Genomic DNA, 21,719 nt, shown 5'->3' on the forward strand with positions numbered 1-21,719 from the left:
TCAGGGTGAGCTGGTGCCGGAGCTTATTTTTGTTAGTGTTTTAAACCGCAGTATCGCGGTTTAAAACACTTTTTAAACTTCATGGCCGAAGCTGCTTTGGCTCAGGGAGGTACACGCTCGGCGCACCATGCGCGCGACCGTGCCCGCGGCTCTCATTCACTTCCTATGTAGCCGCGTGCGTAGCCGCGTGCATGGTCGCGCGCATGGTGCACCGAGCGCGTACCTCCCTGCGCTGGTGCTCGGTAGTTCCCTCTTATACCTGTCACTTCAAGTGGTAGGTTTCCTTTAAGCTGCAAACAGTTGCATCGTCCCCCAAAGGTAACCAGCATCCATTATAAGACAGTCTACCACCGATAATCTTATGGTAGATGTCCTTTAAAGTAGGAGTTTTGATTCAGGAACCCCTCAATGATCCAGAATAAAGTTCCTTTCTGTAAGATCACCTCAAAACTCTCTATAGATTACAAAAATGACTTACACAAGAAAAATCAGCTGTATGTTGACAACGCTAGGACTTCCAGCTTGTGTGAAAATGTCCTTAATGGGGTTTTCCCACAAAAGAAAATTCTCACATTTCTATACCCTAGTGACGTTAACACAAAAATAATTTTAACACTTTACTTTACAATTTTACTCAGTTTTATTGCTGTTTTAGCTCTTGTACAAAGAGATTTTCGTGGGGCGCAGGTACTCGATAAAGGGGGTTTCTTTATTCAATTGACAACGCGTTTCGCAAAGTTCTTCATCAGGTCTAATACAATGCATAAATAATAATAATGCAGTTAAAATGATGAGAGGTTGAAATAGGGATTGATATATGGTAAGAGCTATGATGTATATGTTGTTATGGGCTTACATATCAATGCATATCTTTTAATAAGTTAGTTAAAGATAGTAAAAAGTGAATAGCAAAATTATTATGAGCTAGAAATGAATTGGTGTATGGGATAAAATCTTAGATAAATAAAACAGTATATATATATGTATATATATCTCCAGCTAAAATTAATAGATGTAGAAATATGAGTGTCACCTGTGGTCCCTCGGGGCTCGCAGGCGTGGCGCCAGCGCAACTCACCTCTTCCCATTCCAGATCCATGGCCAAACTCCGTGCGCCTGTCCCCGTCTCCGTGCACGCGGCATCTTCAGGAAATTTAAAGGGCCAGCGCACCGCTGATTGCTGCGCTGGCTGAACAACTCCACCTTTAAAAATCCAGTACCTCCCATCCTGCTTTGCCAGATCTTTGTGCCTTGAGCCTTGGAGAAAGCTGTTTAGATGCCTTGTGCTGTTTCTGAGAATTTCCGTTGTGACCCGTTCGCTCCTTTGCCGCCTGCCCTGACCTGTTGCTACGACTCTGACTCTGATCCTGTGCTGCCCGTTCTGACCTCCTGCCTGTCCCCAACTACGAGATTGCCTGCCGTTTCTGTACCTCAAACTTGGCTGCCACTGCGGACAAGTCAGGCCTGTGGAACGGACCTGGTAGTACCATGCCGCAGCAAGTCCAACTCGCTTTGCGGTGGGCTCTAATTATTTCATAGAATAACTGATTACACTCATACCAAACCAAGTCCCAGGGGGAGTTAGGCTAGTGGTAGTAGTACCTATTTTGTGGATTGTGCAGATCAGAGATGCATGAGACAGAGGTTGATAGACCATTACACGGTTACATATCTTACAGATATGTGGCTGCCTCCTCCTTCACTTATCTCCTTGTAGTTTGGAGCTTCTCTCTCTCTCCTCACCATGTGCTGATAGGATGTGAATCAGTGAGAGTCTCTGAGCTCCGTGCAGGGGGCGTAGCTACTGCCACACAGCATAGACAGACACAAATCTCATCTACACGGTCTCAATATGGCGCCCGACCCACAGTCAGATATTACAGGGTCGTGTCTAGGGGCAACTGAAATTGTATACAGCAGGACTGATAGAGACAGGTGGGAATTATATCTGTGAAACGATTTTGTTAATAACAGTGGATTAGAGAATGTGTTATTTTGTTACCATAGTATCGTAGTTTATACGGTTGAAAAAAGACACTTGTCCATCAAGTTAAACCAAGGAAGGGAAGGAATTGCATGAGGAAGAGATTAATGGGAAAAAATTCAATATAAAACATAACCATCAATATTATTTAGGTTATCCTGAGTACATATAAGAAACTTGTATTCATGGGAATATCCCTTTAAATCTAACTAATCACATGAAAAGTCTATGTTATGCTGACTTCAAAAATTCTGCATTCTGAATAATTTCAGTAAGATCTTACAGTGCATGTCACAGCATATGCACTGTCCAAGGAGCTCAAAGACAGAATTGTAGCAAAGCAAAGATCTGGCCAAGGTGACAAAAGAATTTATGCAGCACTCGAGGTTCCTAAGAGCTCAGTGGCCTCCATAATCCTTAAATGGAAGCAGTTTGGGAATACCACAATTTTTACTCGACCTGGCCATCCAGTCAAGCTAAGCAATTCTAGAAGAAGAGCTTTGGTGAGAGAGGTAAAAAAGAACCATAGGGTCACTGTGACCGAGCTTCAGAGATGTAGTAGAGACGGGAGAAAGTTACACAAAGTCAACTCTCACTGCAGCCTCCATCAATCAGGGCTTTATGGTAGTGTGCTGACAGAAGTCTCTCCTCAGTGCAAGACAAATAAAATTTTCTGGTCTGATGAGACAACAATTGAACTTTTTAGTGTTAATTCTAAGCGGCATGTGTGGAAAAACCAAGGCACTGCTCATCACCTGCCAAATACAATCCCGCGCAGGAGAGGAGTAGTGAGCACTGCCCACCCCTCCCCTCTCAATAGAGAAGCGAGCAGCCAGCACAATAACACAGTGAAAAATGGTTCCAGTTCCATATTTCTCTGTGTATGGTCACAGTGCGGCGAGACTTGTTCTCACTGCATCATGACCGGGTGCCATTACATTTGTCTGAATCCCCCTTCAATTTACCTGTGATGACGTCACATACATCATTTACATAACTTGAAGCCAATATCTGGTGATTGCTATAGTTATTGGTGTTGTCAGAGGAGGTTTATCAGATAAAAGGGTATTTCCTTCTTCATGTTTGTATTCCCAGATTGTAACACTTAAAATCTATATAAAGCTTTTAGCCCCTTAAACCGAAAGGTGTTTTTTATTTATAGTTACACCTCGATGTGTGATCTCAGAACTGAGGTTGCATGAATGTAGTTATTCTACATAAGCCACATGAATTTGCATCTTTGCCCGTTATCAACAGTCAAATTCTACCAAATGTTTGTGTGTGAGGGCCAATAGTTGACTCACAAAAAATATTAGTCATACTCCAAAAATGTATCTGTAGGGGGGGGCTGGCAAATTCTGGGTATTATTGTAAAACATAATAGTACTAAAATAGGACACAGCTGTGATATCACAAGAAAATGGTTATAAAAGAGCCAATTGGGTATACGGCTCGTGCAATGCAGACCGAGGGGATTCATTACAATCATTTTTTGATATTGAGTTTGAGGGTCATCTCTAAAAACCCCAAAAATGGATCTTTGTAGTAAGCAATTGTCTCAAAATAAGATTTTTTTTTTTTTTTTAAGACTTCAAGATTGGCTTTTGATTTCTTCCTTTACAGCCAGTCTTGTACAATATCCTTTCTATGTTGTAGATATCCATCTATGGCACATGCTCCTCTCCACTCCAAGCTCTTGACACCATTTTATCTTGTTTCAATCACTGAATATTTGCCTCTTCAAAAACAAAATAGACAAAGCAAAAAACGTTTTCACAAGCTGCCAGTAGACTCCCAACTCAACTCCTGTCCTCAAGCTTCGCTCACCGCCTCCTGCCACATTAATAAGCATCCAATGCATGTGTTCCTTACTTAAAGACAAAGCTACGGCTACACCTGTGTGACAGGTCTCTCATGCAGATTCTAATGAAGATACATTGTTTTGTCCGGTAAAAAAACCTACACATATACTAGAGAGAAATATGATCTAGCATATTATTATTTTGTCCAAAAAAATTATGGCTACCATGATGGAAAGTCAATGGGGTCCTAAAAGTGTCATTTGTTCCAGTCAAGGTGTTGACCTGGCACTAGGACATTATTGTTGTTTTGATCCAGTGATACAATTGAAACACACGGATGTGACCTGAGCCTATAAACAAGCACAAATTATTTTCCTTGTCCTTACTATATTCGGTCTAGAGACAAACCCAGACTGCGGCATCTACAAACCATTCTAACCGGAACCCTCTTCTCACTGTTATACAATAAAGATCAGATATTCCTTAGACCACTCTAATGGCCAGGCCTATTTTTACTTAATTAAACAAAAAGGGCCTTTGGCTGATAAAATATAACTTATTTGTGATCACATAATTATAAGAATCTTTATTTGGATCTTTTATAAACACTATGTGAGTATGCATGTAAAATCACATTGGTGAGAGTAGCTTTTTTTGATAAAGTAAACTGGTACAGCCAGTATGGGCAGATCATCAGGAGAAATTGAGCGTTATTTAAAAAAATATAATGTCTTTACTTATGCTGTCTAGTGATTTTGTCCTGCATCTTAAGTGAATAGATACATCCACGTTTTTACTCCTGATCTCCCTGCAGGAATAACTATTGCAATACATGCTGGTCCTTGCATCCAGACCCTAGATCAGTGGTGGCGAACCTATGGCACTAGTGCCAGAGGCGGCACTCGGAGCCCTCTCTTTGGGCACCCAGGCCATCTCCCCAGAATGAAGTTCACCAGAAAGGACTCAAAGAATCTTCCTGGAGAATCTTCCTACAATATTAGACGAATTTGCTCTCCTCCTTTCAACTGTGTTGGTGTCCTTAGGAGGATGAACGATTGAAAGTGCGCTAGCACTTTGCAATAAATAAGTGGCTTTTTGTTGAAGTTTGGGCACTCAGGCTCTAAAAGGTTCACCATCACTGCCCTAGATCCTGCTTTGTATGCTACTCTGTTACATCACACTATTAAAATTTTAAACGCTCTTATACAGCCCCCCCCCCCCCCCCAACATGGCATCCTTGGGGGGTTATTAGGGCTGAACTCTCTTCTCACTACTGAAACGCCAAACCCTATGTCAGGCTACTGTTCAATGTACATCAAAGGATATAATCCACAATACAAAAAAGTTAACACATACGTATCTTTACACACAATTCCCAATAGACGTGGGTCTTCTCGGAAGAAGAAACCCAATGATCACTACAAGAAATCTCTGAATGAAAGTCTGAATTTGAAAGTTTCTGAATTTAGTTGTACAATAGTTTCAAAATAGTTGAGTATCTTAATTTTCTTCTTACATAGCGTTTCTCTCCAGGTCTTGATGACTTCTATTAGGACTTCTTGTGAGGTCCAATACTGCGCATTGACAATATTGGCCAACGCCCAACAAGCATAGACTTACCAACACGTAGAACAGAATGCAAGTTAACTTTACCTAGACAAGAAAGTTGGAAATACATGGACAAATTATGCAATATATTTTATTAAACAATATCTCATATTAGCCATTCTGACCCGGCAAAAATCCCATAAAAAGTTCCTCCCTTTCTCAGGGTCCCATGATGCACAACTATGAATTCAAGAAAAGATGAGAGAAAGAACCGCTCTTCCGCTTTAGTTGAGGTAGACTTCACATTCTCTCAGAAGATCCTCTTTTTTGTTGAAGTATTCATGGAACCAATCTATGTGGTCCTTCTTCTGTTGGACGGTAAGATATGGGTTTTTAGAAAGGCCACAGATCACCAACTCCATAAAATGTCTGATTGGTCCATGCTTTGGAAAGTCTTCCAAATATTTCTCCAAGAACACATGCTCATGGAACTCCACTTTTTGCTCCTCATCAAGACCTACAAACAGAAATTACACCAACGTAAGATTATTAAGACAAACCTATGGAGGACATCCAAGGACTGCCCTTTAAAACGCAAGAAAAAACATCTAATTTACCAGTGTAAGGGGGAGAGTAAATGGTTTAAAATGGTACAAGAATATAAGAGCTACCACCAATGACTGGATTCTGCAATTACATGTTCATGTCTTTGCTTTATGGTAGCAACAACAAATATGAGTGCACAGGTCTCTACCTCAGGTAAGACTAAATGCATACGACTGTGTAATAAAAAACGTGTGGGTGGTGATGGGGGAGGGGGTAAGTGTTCCTCGCTTCTCTCTTTACCATAGCAGCTGAGCAACCGGGCGCCAAATCTGTGCAGAATTAGGACCTTCTCCAAAATATGCATTGTGGTCATCCGTCTTGGTCACGGTGTGGTGAGACATGGTGTGCCCATTGCACCGTGACCTTATGTAATTCAAATCAATGGCAGTCGTGAGCTAGCTGCCATTTGTGTGTTCAGCTCACAGCCAATGAAAATGATCATTTGCCTAACAAGGTAATACAGGCAGTCCCCAGGTTACATACAAGATAGGTTCCATAGGTTTGTTCTTTAGTTGAATGTGTATGTAAGTCGAAACTGTATATTTTATAATTCATCCAGACAAAATTTTTCACTGTCCCAGTGACAATTGGAGTTTCAAAATTTTTTGCTGTAATTGAACCAAGGATTATCAATAAAGCTTCATTACAGACACCTTACAGCTGATAACATCCAGAGAGCTTCAGAGGTCACAGTGGTCAGAGTGGTCCATCTGTAACTAGGGGTTGTCTGTAAGTCAGGTGTCCTTAAGTAGGGGACTGTCTGTACTACAGAACTACATTTTTTGTCAAGTGTTGCTATCCCGCTATATCTAGTCCACCAGTCGTAAAAACAGAGCAGTCATTAAGCCCCTGTCCCAGGCTTCATGGTAAAATTTACAAATCAGAAGCAGAAGAAAACAGGACATATAGACATACAAGTATAACATGGTAGCTTTACATTTTGGTGAGTTTTATGCTCAATCCCAAATAAAATGGCAACAAAAAGTAGTTATAATAAGTAGTTGAGTTATTTACTGGTGATACTCTCCTTTTAAGAACTTCTATAGAAAGAAAATTAGAGGATTATTCCCAAAGTGGCTTGTCACATATCTAATACCTGAACCTGCAGGTCCCCTTTGTAAATATAGAGTGAGTTGAAAATGCCACCCAGTGTTTGCTAGTGCTGTACTCCCTGTACTGCTCATTGGTAGTTACCGGTATATTCACAAAGACTACCTTTCCCAAATTATCGTGACTTAACCAAAAGATACAAACCTATCTCATAATTATGCTGTTGAGTATCCACTGACAGCTGCAGCCTTCTGTATACCCTACTAATAAGGCCATTGTTCACCTACTCCCAATCAGGACTTGTGCCTTGGGGATCTATACGTGATCTTGTCACTTAGCCGGAAGGATCACCTGCTTCTCACAAGCAAATAGAGATGCCTCCAGTGATCAAAGGCACCTTTATTCTACTCTGTATTCCCATAAAACAACTGCAAACATTGTACATGGAATAACTCCACCCAAAAGGAAATTGTGAATTTAGGTCATGTTGGGCGAGTACAATAACACTTTTTCTCTTCTGATCTATTCTGATGGATCACTTGCCAAGACTATGGATTATAGAAAAATTCTGGAGAACGTTATCCTACTGTTTATATGGGTACATGTCAAGATCAGGATCATGTGGGCCTATGTTCACACCGTGTTCGGAGTTATCATATAACATATCCTCCAGGAATATTCAATGGATGCCCTGGAATAAATGCCCTGAAGAAGCATTCATCACCAAGGTGCGCCTTTTATTATAAAATGCCATTGTGTTATCATCGTTCTGGAGGAATGTTTGAGGTTTGTGGACATTCAGCTCTTTTACAATCATTGCAAGTGGTTTGAGGACCAGACTTTCTTTGGGCCATTAAACCTTGGTTCTTACATTCTGTTGTAAATTTGTGGGTGCTCTTGGGATAATTGTCCAATTTCATGACCCAGTTTCAGCAATTTTCTCTTAAGACTCTAAAATACTTTGGTACAAAGAGGAGTTCATGATTGACCCAATAACAGCAAGGTGCTCAGGTCCTGTGGCTGCAAAACATGCCCAAATCATCCCTCCTACATCATGCTTGGCAGCTGGCATTATCCATTGGTCACCAGAATACTGAAAAACTCCAAAAACAGCACCACATTGGACCTTGGATTTTGCTGGTATATCAGTTCAGCTATACTGCAATACCGCACACTACCCACTTTCAGGTGTGGAGCTCTTTGTAATAAAGCAAAGCCTGGACAATCCCTTTAAGTTCTGCAACAAATGCCAGAAATAATCTCACAGAAAAGAATGGGAATGGCTCTGGCACCAGCTTCTCAGCAGCATTTCAGGTATCTACAACAGATAATCACTTTAAAGGAAATCAACAACTTTGTTTGTGGTAGATCAACCATTAACACTGCTGGGTAGATCCCAAGAGCACGATTAGGACTATGGGGCGCATTTACTTATCCAATCCTGTCGCAATCCTGCGGCCCATTGTCCAACGTGGATATGGGTCCTGCCGGGATTCCCAAAGGTCGCGCGTCTGATATCCAGTAGGAGTCGCTGCTGCGCCAAGGTCTGCTGGAGTTCACCTGCTTCTTCTCGGTGCATGTAAGTGCTTGATCTTGCGACACATCTCGGTTTTTAAATCCTGCGGTTTTTCCGAATCCGTCGGGTTGTCTGAAGGCCACGCCCCCCCGATTTCTGTCACATGAAAGCCGGCGCAAAATGGAAACATTCAGGAAATCCGACGAAAGTGCGGCCGTGGAGCCCTTAGTAAATGAGCCCCTATAGGTTTATTAGGAGCCCTGGTTTTATGTTAATGAAAAACCAAGTGCTCTGGGGGGTGTCACCAGAGCTTCTCCGGGTTCATGGGTCTCTGGCTATTGCCCCCTGAGATGAAGCATTTCTCCTCCACCTCCCCTATCCGTTGCTGCCCTCTCCCTTTCACGGCAGTAGCGAGTATGTGTGCTGGCGCAAGGTAAAGAGGCACAGGGAACAGGGAGGTGGACGAGAAGTGCTCAAGGGGGCGTGTAACTGCGAGAATCCCCCGAACCCAGGAGGGGCTCACCACATGCTGCTGGCAGGGGCCTGAAAATCTAAATGAAACCATTATAAACTACTGAAATAACTAAGAACGCTGACAAAGGTGTTTTTAAAATCAGCATAGCATAGGCTATAGGAACCTCTCCGCACCTAAGAATCCCATTCCCGGTGACAGGTTCGCTTTAAGATTAAAGATGGTGCAAAATTACTACTAACTTCACAGAATTACAATGAACTATACAAGTTCTGACTGCAGCGAGATGCAGCGTGTCTACATGTGTATAGTTGCAATCAGATGTAGAGGTTCAGTGGAGCTCCAGAAGTGGGCAGATTTTCCCTTCCCGGTTGCCATAGAAGGTGAGAGAGCATTTATTGCCTTTGAACGCATTTCCTTCCACAAATAATTCTTGTAACTCTCATTTATTATATTGTTGTCACTTGCTGGGACCTTTCACGTCATATTATCCTCTCTTGTTTGCCGGGCTGTCTCCCACCAAGATGCTCCCCAGGCTCTGCCTTTCTCCGAGCCCTCGAGAACCAATTGGTGCGGCCTGCAAATGAGCCTTCTGACATGTTGGTAATTGGATGTGGACCACTGACCTAGAACTAGCTTTATCTCCTGAACGTTCCCCGCTGATCCAAGAGAATGGAAGTAATAAACAGCCACACACATACACGCACATTCCTGATGATTGTTGTGTCCTTTATAATTTTGTAGCCTTACAGATTTTTTTCTTTACTAACAGGGCGGCATAATGGGGTGTAGGACAATCTTTTATGGTGCCAGCCTGGGAATGTAGGGACAGCCAGCCGCGCCGGCAGATTATGAATCACTTCATCAAATCTAAGCAAGAAAGTGAATTTCTAAGATCTCATAAAAAGAGTAAAAATGTCAGAGATTCATCAAGGCCGTTCCATTTATATACATGGAGATTTATCAAACCTTGCCTTCAACCGGTGTTTTACGTCCATGTATGTTCAATGCCACGTACTGAATAGATTTATATTAGACTGCAGAATAGAATAGATTTACCGTGAAATGTATTGTACATAACTAGCAAGTGAATCATCTTTATTATTAAACCATTTGTGGTCCGTAAAAATATCTGTCAAATTATTAGACTTTCCAATTATATTTTCTCGCAGAAGTATTGCAGTATATGTATGGCATGAGCAATCAAGACCCCCTAGGGTTCAAAAGTAGTAAAAAAAAAAAAAAAAAAATCGATTTGATAACCCAAAAGACCTTTCACTAAAACCAATATAAAAACAAATATAAACATAAACACGTCAGGTATCACCGCTTTCCAAAATGCCCGTTCTAGAAGAATCTGTAATGCGCCAATGTACCATGTAAAGGAAAATGTCCATTGACACTTTTTGGTCATTTTGCAACCCACATAAAAATCTGAATGAAAAGTGTTGTACGGTCCCCAAAACCTTAGCAAAGAAAACACAACCTCACCCAGGAAAAAACGACAACTAACACACACTTACCAAAGTATGAAAAAGTTATAGTTGGCAGAATACGGCGAAACTAAGAAATTATTTTTCATACAAGGAGATAACATTTTTTTAAAATGTAATAAAACATAATAAAACCTATATAAACTTGATAGCTCTCTGATCGTACTAACCCAAATAATAATGTGGAGGTGTCATTTGAAGCACGGAGTTCATCAAAATATGATGCCAATACTGCAATCGAAATTTTTTTCCAGCTTCCCAGTACATTACATAGGATATTAATACTGAAGGTAGGAGGTAAAATTAATTATGCTGAAAACAGGACCTCATACAACTCATACAGACACGGAAATATAGAGAAGTTATGGAGTACCAAAAAATGAAATGCAAAAAAAAAAAAAAAAAAAACGAAAAAGGGCATTGGCAGCAAGGGGTAAACTTTCTTTTCAGTTTTCTAGCCCCAATATGGAATCTTTACCATATGCAATGACATTTATCCATCTATTACATGATATTGCAGGTGAAGCATGTAAAGGATGCACAGGCAGTATGGTAACAAACAGGCCTCCCCTAATTTGTTAGTACATACAAGTGTTAAAAAGAGCACAATCTGCATCACCTCCGATCACAACCATTAGTGCCAGAAGGCGAGGGTCAACAAAATTGGCCCCCAAGAAAGGTGATATCGTATGTACAGCAACATGTTATTACGGAAGTAGAGGTTCATCAATTTATCTTACTTCTATTGGTTACAATATGTTAAAGCATTTTCCTATTAGGAGGTATGGAGGCACTGAGGTAGGTAGGTGGCCCTTCCAACAGTCACTACGGAGAGGGCTGCAGTCATCAGTACAGCAATATAACCATGTAATCATCTAAACTTACCAGCCTCATTGTCAACTGGAAAGGTCCAGAGTTTTCCTTCTTTGGTCCACTGTATCATCTCCTCAAAGCCATTCCTTGGTGGATGTTCACTGATGATTGCAATCTCCTTAGCCAACTCCAGATCCCAAAGATTTGGCGACACCTCTAAGAATAGTGCATATAGAAGCATGTTAGCCACCCATTACATCTGTTGTATCACAAAGTCAAATCTACTTTAGCAGAGATGATGATGATAAAAGTGAAGGCTTATTCCGACATTGTTGCCTTTGACTTCAAGCTTTTCTGTTTGTCTCTGGCCATTGGGAAGTAGCCACTCTAGAGCCCCACAAACCGTATTGGGGGCTGTAATTTGGTTGCACAAATGGTGGACACATCATGGCCCCTCATAGAGGTCGTTTTACACCCGGTCACAATGCGGTGAGCACAGTGTCTGAGCTGGGTGGCTGCTCCTCAAAAGAGAGGATGTCCTATTTTTGGCCGGATTTTTGGCATGGCCGCACAGCTTCCTGGGCAGAGGGAATGGGTGAAGAGCACTCATTCCTGCACACTTCTCCACCCGGCCATGTGCTTCACCCGGGTAGCCAAACAGTATGGAGGCATTAGAAGGGTGCTAGAAAGTACATCAAAATCCAAGTGTTTTGAGCAATGCTTCCTGGGAAAAAAGTTTCTAGAAGGGGGACAATTGTCTCTATAACTCTACCAATACTTGGCTGTCCTATAAGCCTTGGCAACCAAGAGAAAATCTTCTGTAGATCACAATGTTAGAGAGTTCATGAGTAGATGGTGGACCACCTGTCTGGCCTTGCAGCTACGAGTACCTTCCTAAATGGAGACCTCTATATGACAATTACTATATGGCTGAAAGGGTGAAGGTAGGGATGACTCAAGACAATTTCCCTGCTAGGCTCCAATGAACTTCTTTATTAAAGGCATTTATTTTTATGGTTTTTTAAGAGGAGTTTGAGGTTATAGAGGTTGTAGAGGCCCTATTAAGAGAAAACGAGCTCTGTACATAACCAAAATAAAAGATCCCAAAGAAGTTGATCCATTCCACTTTTTAAGGGACAGGTACAAACCTTGCATAAAAGGAAACTAAAAAAAAAACACCCCTCAAAAACCTCTCAATCCATCATTTTGAAGCAAAAATTATTTGGGATTTATCTTCTATAAACACAAGACTGTGTCAATTGCTAGAATAATCTACAATTTCAGGGAAAATCATGTAAACGGCACATGGTTCTAGAATTACAGAGCATGAAAAGAGAATGCATAAAGGTTTTCATCCATGAGATTCCGCAAGAAAGGAATAGTCTGAAAAATTACGTGTCTAGACTTTGGCATTTAAACTTGGTTAAATTATATTTCCATTTTAAACAGACCGTCTTCCTAACAGTTTCCTGAAATTACAAAAAAAACCATTTACCAGCAGTCTGAAGGATGCTACTCCCGGACATGAAGAAGGAAATCTACCATCAAAATCCATCATGATGGAACACTTACTCATACATCCAGGCACAGTGACTGTGGTAATCATCTTATATTTGTTATGCTACTAAAATCAACTTTACCAGAGTTGTTACCAGAGCCCCTCAATGCTGATGCTTCACAGGCTGGTACAATGTGCAGGAGCCCTTCCACCCTCCCAATATGTGCCAAAACTCCTTGCTGCTGTGAAATGACAACAGGCAGAGGGACTGAGGGAGCAGGGGGGAGGGTGAGACACTATCTAAAGCTAAAGCATGCTGGTCCTCTGGTAACACCCCCAGGAGCCTTATAGGCTCCTTAAAGTAATTTTAGGAGGCCATGGATAATAAATATAAAAAGATTACCACAGTAATTGTGCCTGGATCTATGAGTAAGTCACCACGGCTTATCCATTCTTGATTTTCATGTGTCAATCATAATTATGGATGACCCGAGATCATTCAAATTTCTTGTAGAAAAAATCTCAAATGTATACTTTTGTTTGGTAGTGAAGGGGCTCATCCCATCCACAAACTTATTCACATCCAGTCCTCCTTGTTTCCTCCTTGTTTCATAAAGTTTCTCAACACAAAATGTGGTATTCTCCAGGGGTCATGCCCTCTCGGTAGCTATGACCCCAGGACAGATCATATACACATCCTCATCATTGATTGACTCGAATATAAGCCCAGGGTAGGAAATGCATTGGGCACAGCCTCCACCCTGTATGCAACTGGCAGCCCCTGCCCCCCCAAATGTACAGCCAGCAGCCCCTGCCCCCCAAAATGTACAGTCGGCAGCCCCTGCCCACCCCCAAAATATACAGCCAGCAGCTCCTGCCCCCCTACTCAAAATGTACAGCCGGAAGGGCCTGGCCGCCCAAAATGTACAGCCGGCAGCCCCTGCCCCACCCCCCAAAATATACAGCCAGCAGCCCCTGCCCCACCAAAATGTACAGCCAGTAGTCCCTGCCCCACCAAAATGTACAGCCAGTAGTCCCTGCCCCCCCCCAGTATATAGCCAGCAGCCCATGTATCCCAATATATAGCCAGCTCCTGCCCCCCACAGTATATAGCCAGCAGCCCATGCCCCCCAGTATATAACCACCAGCCCCCCATTATATAGACAGCGCGGATGCGGCACTCCTATAACAGTAGAGTGGAGAGACACTTGCCCGACCTTCTGCTACATCAAACAAAGAATGGGACCCTCATTCTTGCGGCCGATGTAGGTCCCAATGGTTGGACCCCCACCAATCAGATTATTATATACTATAACTTGGTACAACCCATTTAATCCAACAAGTTTATAGGGGGAATTAGAAAATATTTCTCTCATGGCCATGTCCTTGATATTTACTATATTTCTGAAAAAAATTAACCGATTATATTAGCATACCAACCTCCCTCACACCACTTTATGCATGTCCTTTGTTGTTCTTACATGAGGAATTTCCTGCCTTCTGATGCTTGGCTTCCTTAAGGAGATTTATTTGACACCTCCAGAAATCTGTTGCAAGATCCCTTCACCAATTAGAAACACAACTGGTTAACCCCTGGACAAGGATATGGGTGTACAAGGCCCATTGATGGATATGGGGAGTGATGGGAAGTCAAGAGATGAAAAGGTTAATGTGATCTATAACAAACATCTCTCAGACTATAACATGTATCTCACATTGATGTGTATGAAGCTCCACTCAAAGCATCTACAATGGGAACCAGACGTATAAGGAATGGCCCAAATGAATGGTCAAGATTTGTGGTTGTTTTAGATTTCACTTTATGGCATTTGCTGCAAACAAAAAAACTTTTTTCAGCTTTCCCAAAAATGATGGTGCAAGTTAAACGCCTTAATTTTTAAAGGGTCACACACATTTTTTTTAAATTCTGGGACAACGAGCGAAGCAGAGATCATGCAGGAGACGTCAGGGATCAAATATCTTTTGGTATTTCCTGCTCCGAGGAGAAGATGTATTTTGCAATCCCACTTCTAGTACAGAAACAGACGCCACTGGAGGCGCTTACTAACCTCCCCTAATTTATTCCATAGGAGTCTCCTCACACCCAGAATCCACATCACATCTCAATCAGAGAGGCGATCACAGTCAGATCTCATGACATTCTCCTCTATGAATTGGTGGTGAAGAGAGACTAGGCACCTGCCAAAATATTGGTGCTGGGCTGCACATAGGGCTTCACCCCTTGTCCTGGATACAGACAGTCAAATGTGTATCACCTTCTGTGAGCTGGAGAAGTTAAAAGAAGTATAACTATGTTGTAACCTATAATGTTCAGCCCAGAGTGACCGAAATCTGTTCAGATTGCTGCTACCTCTAAAAGGGAACCTGTCACCAGGGACCTCATTTTCACTAAAGACCGGTTACAGAAGTACATTACAGCTGCAGTGCAAATATTCCTTTCTGCTTTCTCTATGCATTTGCATTACAATATAACTGGGTGTTATAACTTACCTTGCACCCTGACAGAATCCTCTGTGTGGTCCCAGGGGTTGGGCTTTGGTTTGGATACATTTCAAAAAACACTGTGACTTGTCTGTGCTGCAGACTGCTCAGCTCTCAGCCCCCACGAGGAGCAGTACAGGAGCACAAATGTGAGGGCTGAGAGCTGAGCTGAGTCACATGTTATTTTGAAATGCATCCATTTGCAGCCATGGAAGGAAGAATAATGATAAGGATAATGATTTTTAATCATAGTTTTTAACTAAGTATTTATTTTGGGTAGGTTAATTGTCAATCCTTCTCTTTAATGTGTCTATTATAAGGAAAAGCTTTTACACCAATTTGGACCACAAACTGAAAAACGTGGCATAGCAGACTCTTAAAAATTAAAATAGTTGATACATAGAGAGAAACATATGTCTAATCAATGAATTACATTGGCCATAGCAATTTAAGAGTGTAATGTATCATTAGTCTTGTGTTTTCTGGTTCCTGCAGATGATATGTGAGCCAATCATCTCTATCTCACCCCCTCCTGTGGGCAGGATATCACAATCTGTGTGTGACACGAATGCTGCTGCACGGGAGCAGTGTGCTTCATCTCGTGTATCTTTCACGTTCTGCTTCTAGTGATGTATCTACAGTGGGTGGGTATGGAAAGTATTCAGACACCTTTTCATTTTTTACTCTGTTTTGTTGCAGCCAATTGGCAAGATCAAAATATGTTGATATTTTGGCTAATTTATTAATCAAAAAAACAAAAATATCACATGGTCAAAAGTATTCAGCCCCTTTTCTCAGTATTGCGTAGAAGCAGCTTTGGAGCTAGTGCAGCCATGAGTCTTCGTGGAAATGATGCAACAAGTTTTTTAAAACCTGGATTTGGGGGATCCTCTGCCTCTTCCTTGCAGATCCTCTCCTGTTCCCTCAGGTTGGATGGCGAACATTGGTGGAGGCCATTTTCAAGTCTCTACAGAGATGCTTAATTGGGTTTAGGTCCGGGCTCTGGCCAGTCAGGAATGGTCACAGAGATGTTCTGAAGCCTCTGCTTTGCTATTTTAGCTGTGTGCTTATGGTCATTGTCTTGTTGGAAGGTGAATCTTCGGTCCAGAGCTCTCTGGAAGAGGTTTTCATCAAGGATATCTCTGTACTTGGCCATATTCATAGTCTGGAGTCCTTTAGGTGTTTTTTTGCATACTGCATGTGACTTTCATATGTCTTGCACTGAGAAGGAACTTGCGTCAGCACACTGCCATAAAGCCCCGACTGGTGGAGGCTGCAGTGATAGGTGACTTTGTGGAACCTTCGCCCATCTCCCTACTGCATCTCTGGAGCTCAGCCACAGTGATTTTGGGGTTCTTCTTTATCTGTCTCGCCAAGGTGCTCATCCCACGGTTGCTTAGTTTGGCTGGACGGCCAGGACGAGGAAGAGTTGAGGTCATCCCCAAACTTCTTCCATTTAAGGATTATGGAGGCCACTGTGCTTTTAGGAACCTTGAGTGCTGCTGAATTTTTTTTGTAACCTTAGCCAGATCTGTGCCTTGCCACAATTCTGTCTCTGAGCTCCTTGGGCAGTTCCTTAGACCTCATGATTCTCATGTGCTCTGACATGCAACTGTGAGCTGTGAGGTCAAGTCCAATCAGTTTAATTAAACACAACTGCACTTAAGGAGTAGAACCATTTCAAGGGGGATCAGTAGAAAATGCACAGCATGTGAGTTAAATATGAGCAATTCTGTAGGATTTCCCAGATATGTGCAAGATTAGAGAAGATGGCTCTGTTTGATGTATTTTTATAGATCTTTAATTCTCATCACAGTCCACTCAAATTCATATGACGTTTCAGTCAAAACATGACCTTCTGCAGATACAGGATTGAAGAGAAGCAAGTGTAGATAATTGTGTAGAAAGCGGTATCCGACGCTTGTGACCCAGACTGACATGTGGGCCACATTGCAGCTGCCTGTTAGCCTGGTTCACAAGCGGCGGATACGGCATTCAACACAATTCTCGCTTCTCTTCAATCTGTATCTGAGGAAGGTCATGTTTTGACCGAATCGTCATATGAATTTGAGTGGATTGTTCTGAGAATATAAGCATCTATAAAAATACATCAAACAGAGCCATTTTCTCTAATCTTGCACAGTTAAATATGAATGTCACGCAAAGGGTCTGAATACGATGTGATATTTCAGTTTTTCTTGTTTAAAAGGGGTTATGCCACGAAACAAATGACTACAAAAAGCTGTCAAAGAGGTTAAAATATTTCAAAAATCTATTTGTAATGGTTACCTGGAATTAAAGATTCCTTTCTATTTGTTATTATGATGCTTGTTCAGCCTCTATTCTGCTCCACACAGAAGCAGATGTGGGAGGGGCCAGGCACATGCACAGCACTGACAGTGGCAGTTATTGCAGAACTCAGTGCTACAGAGCGCTCAGCCTTCAGAGTCTCCTTCCACCTGCTGTGCTCAAATAGTCCCTGCATTTACTGATCCAATAGAAGTCCAATAGAAATGTGTCATACGCCCCATGCAAAAAGTGCACCAAAAAAAGTTGGTGCAGTCTGTCAAAGCAGTGCAGGGGGCACCAGATTCATGAAGAACGTGCGCCAGAAATCCTGAATCTGGCGCCCCCCGCACACTACACAGGGCACTACACATAGTACACATGTACTATGTATTCTCACAGCATCATGGTCAGTCAGGCTGACACGCATGGCGGAAGTCTAGGTGGGTGCAGGGGAGGCAAACCCCACGTGTATCGTTACTCCAAAGTGACACTTACCCCTGAGGAAGTCACTTTGAAGTGAGGATACGCATGGAGTTTGCCGTCCCTGCATTTTTCTAGACCTAGAAATATTTACACTTTACTATCCACGTGACCTACCATGATACTGTGAGAATACATTGTTTTGCTCCACTTGTATGCACTGATTGTACAAAATTAGGTGCAATAATATGGACCTTTTTAGTTGTTTTTTGACTTTTACTAATACACTTTTCTATTTTTGTATGTTGATTGCATCTCTTTCTGTGTATTTTGTAAGGAATTGCAACTAAATCACCTAGATAGATAGATATTAGATAGATAGTTATGAGATAGATAGATAGATATTAGATAGATAAAAATCAAAAAATGGTGGCACTCCAAGTTCTTGTGAAAAAGGAATTCTTTTATTCCAAAAGTGCTACGTTTCAGCTCCCATATCTGGAGCCTTTTTCTAGATAGATGGATATGAGATAGATTGAGACAGATAGATAGATGACAGGTGATGGATAATAGGACTTGGATAGATAAATAGGTGACAGCTTCTCACATGTTACTGATCTTTAGCGATTTCCCTGCTAGTCAGGGACAGGGGCCCATTTGCAGGAGAGCAGGGTAGCATGGAGGGACAGCGAATGGTGGAGAGTACAGGGGGAGGACTGCAGGAGAGCAGGGTAACATGGAGGGACAGTGAATGGTGGAGAGTACAGGTGGAGGACTGCAGGACAGCAGGGTAGTATGGAGGGACAGTGCATGGAGAAGAGTACAGGAGGAGGACTACAGGACAGCAGGGTAGTATGGAGGGACAGTGCATGGAGAAGAGTACAGGAGGAGGACTGCAGGACAGCAGGGTAGCATGGAGGGACAGTGCATGGAGAAGAGTACAGGGGGAGGACTGCAGGACAGCAGGGTAACATGGAGGGACAGTGCATGGAGAAGAGTACAGGAGGAGGACTGCAGGACAGCAGGGTAGTATGGAGGGACAGTGAATGATGGAGAGTACAGGAGGAGGACTGCAGGACAGCAGGGTAGTATGGAGGGACAGTGAATGGTGGAGAGTACAGGTGGAGGACTGCATCAGGAGAGGTCAGAGCTCAGCCTGTTACTTGTGTTATCTCTGCAGCCTCCTGTGTGACCTGACTAATGGTGGAGGGAGGAAGGGCTGCTACATTGCTATGATCCATGTTTGGGGAGGACTCCTCTGAGCAGCAGATAGCCATGTCTGTCTGGATGCAGTTACCTTATATCTGCTGCTGGAAGCTCCTGTGAAGCTGGTAATCAGTGGACATCACAGCACAATCTCTGCCCCTCCTCCTCTCTCACTTCCTATTGGCTGCAGTGTGTCAGCTGATCTCTCAGTGTGGAGAGGAGCTGTGAGCCCGTGGAGTGATCTGTAGTGCAGAGCAGCTGGGGGAATGTTTGTGCGCAGACTCGGCCAGATCAGCTGTAACTCAGGACGGACACAGCTACCACCAGGGGGCGCCAGCAACCAGGACAAAAGGAGTTATCTCAGTAAGCCTGCAGATTTTGTAATAAGTGTAAATGGTGAAAGTACTTGTCACAATGCATTGGACCCAATTACAGCAATTTGCTATGGTGACACAACCCCTTTAATAAATTAGAAAAAAAATCTACATTTCAGTTTTTCTGTCAAGATAGGGTGCAGTGCAATGAACATAAAAATGGTTGCAATGAAACAGAGTGAAAAATTTAAAAGGGTACTTAAAAGGTACTTTCCGTACCCACTGTAAGTAACCTATGTGAAGTTAAAGTGGCATCTTTTTACTCCCTGAGGCACCTACCCCAAAGGATCCACTCCATTAACTATGCCCCTGCTTAGCTGTCCACTCAATCCTTGTGAGGACTGAGAAAGGGAACCATGGGACATGTAGTTATCAGTGTGACTGCCTGGAGTTTCTACACTCCAAATGGTGGAGAAGAGCTGTATTATTCCCTTGTAGGTTATGCCAGTGACTACTTTCACAATGCCAATGGCAGCTGTCAGTCAAAGTGAACATAGATTATTCTAAAAATTATAATTTTTTGTATTTGTTCTAAACAGGCCCCATGAAACACAAAAACTTACATTGAGTTGTCTTGAATTGACTTTTCTAGTTAGGATAATTATTAGTTTATAGAAGTGTCATTCTTCTGCAGTGCTGAAACTCGCTACCCTCCCAGAAGAAGGCACAGGAATGATCGACGTGAAGAAACGTGTATTGGGTGTCACAATATTGAGAGATGCTTTTCACATAGAAGAGAGGTGTTTAATAGAATTGTGCTAAAAAATTGTGCCGCTACCTGCCTGATCAGATAGATCCATAAACCCGTCATACAGGCAGATACATGAAGTCTAGATTTTACGAGCTGAAACGCCGGTTAACTTGATGGGCATATAGCCCAATAAAAGCTACATCTCGTCTAACTAACTGACTAAGCACCTTGAGTTTTCTCACCTTTCTTCCACAAATCTCAGGGGGATTATAGGAAGCACCTCCTAACGCTATACACTCCCAAATATCAAGTGCAAACCATCCATACAAAGAGCACTTGTCACTAGACATTATTATAATCTACATACTGTATATAGTTCACGCTAGAGAGTCATCGCATCAACGGAGGAGCATCAAAGAGGAGCATTCAAACAAACAGCAACCAGTTGTGAAGTATCTTACCACCTCCCAGATCATGTTTCTTTCATTGCCTGTTCTGGTGGTATCATCCAGAAAAAGCAACTTTGGAGTGAGGTAAAGTGGTTGTATAAAGTCGGAAGTCAAGCTCTTTAAACCAACCAATTAGGAAGGAGCTCAAAAGTGACATGTGAGACAGTATTGATATATAGAATCTTTACCTGGGATTTATTTTTCTTAGTGTTTAATCATTTGCCAATTTGCAGCCCTAGGTCCATTAACTAAGGTGGATTATTAAATCTTAGCTTTGCCTTAAAGTGCCCACAGGAAATATATAGAAGTCTTAGATACCTGTCTTAAAGTGACCACATTTTTCACAAATACTGCTAGCGACAGGTTCCCATGGAGCCCTAATACTTAAATGACACCCTTTTTTAAGGGTGCGGTGACACATGCCACTAGCACTATGTTTACAAACAGAACCCAAGTACAGCGAAACGCATATGCCATTGGGCCGAGGCCCACCCCTGTGTGCTAGCGTTGCAGCACTAGTGGCTCGTGTGACTGCACCCTCAGCTAAAAATGGTTTCCCTTACATCCCCATAAAATCAACTTTATCATCTTACCCGACATACAGCTAGATCTAGAGCAAGCCAATGGGGGTGTGCCTGGCTATCCAGTGATAACTATTACAGTAAGGTGAGAATTTTTCTAAGGTCCATATTTTGAAACCATCAGTGAGAAAAAAGGTTATCAGAAATGTCTAAAATTATCTAGTGTAGAGGGTTGCTTTAATTGCCCTTTTTCCATCCAGCTTTGGTTAAGCTCACCTGTGCCAATAGACGTTTCCAAGGCAGCAGGAACAGGAAATATCTTGAGACGTTTTCCAGAGTATAGTGATCTGTAAAGACCCAAAAAACACACCACTGTTAACAAACAAGCATCAAATCCCCATACGGCAATTCATTAACTGGAAACGGAAAAATAGACTATTGAAATCTATTAATTACCACTAGGATACATTAGATTTTTGGGATAT

At 42.2% G+C, this 21,719-nt stretch overlaps 1 protein-coding gene across 2 annotated transcripts in view; it reads right to left on the minus strand.

Annotated features, from left to right (window-relative positions):
• Positions 1-5,469: 5,469 nt before the first annotated feature.
• Positions 5,470-21,719, minus strand: part of MRPS31 (mitochondrial ribosomal protein S31) — a 40,064-nt gene continuing 23,814 nt past the window's right edge. The window contains exons 5-7 of one of the 2 annotated variants that reach the window (XM_072134462.1): positions 21,511-21,581; positions 11,357-11,500; positions 5,470-5,851 (exon numbers count right to left, since the gene is read on the minus strand). In XM_072134462.1, the coding sequence (XP_071990563.1) occupies positions 5,619-5,851; positions 11,357-11,500; positions 21,511-21,581 (448 nt within the window). In that variant the 3' untranslated portion in view covers positions 5,470-5,618. The remainder of the gene's footprint in view (positions 5,852-11,356; positions 11,501-21,510; positions 21,582-21,719) is intronic. The other variant, XM_072134463.1, reaches the window with a different exon arrangement.

This window comes from Engystomops pustulosus, chromosome 2 (assembly GCF_040894005.1).
Source record: "Engystomops pustulosus chromosome 2, aEngPut4.maternal, whole genome shotgun sequence".
Lineage (NCBI taxonomy): Eukaryota > Metazoa > Chordata > Amphibia > Anura > Leptodactylidae > Engystomops > Engystomops pustulosus.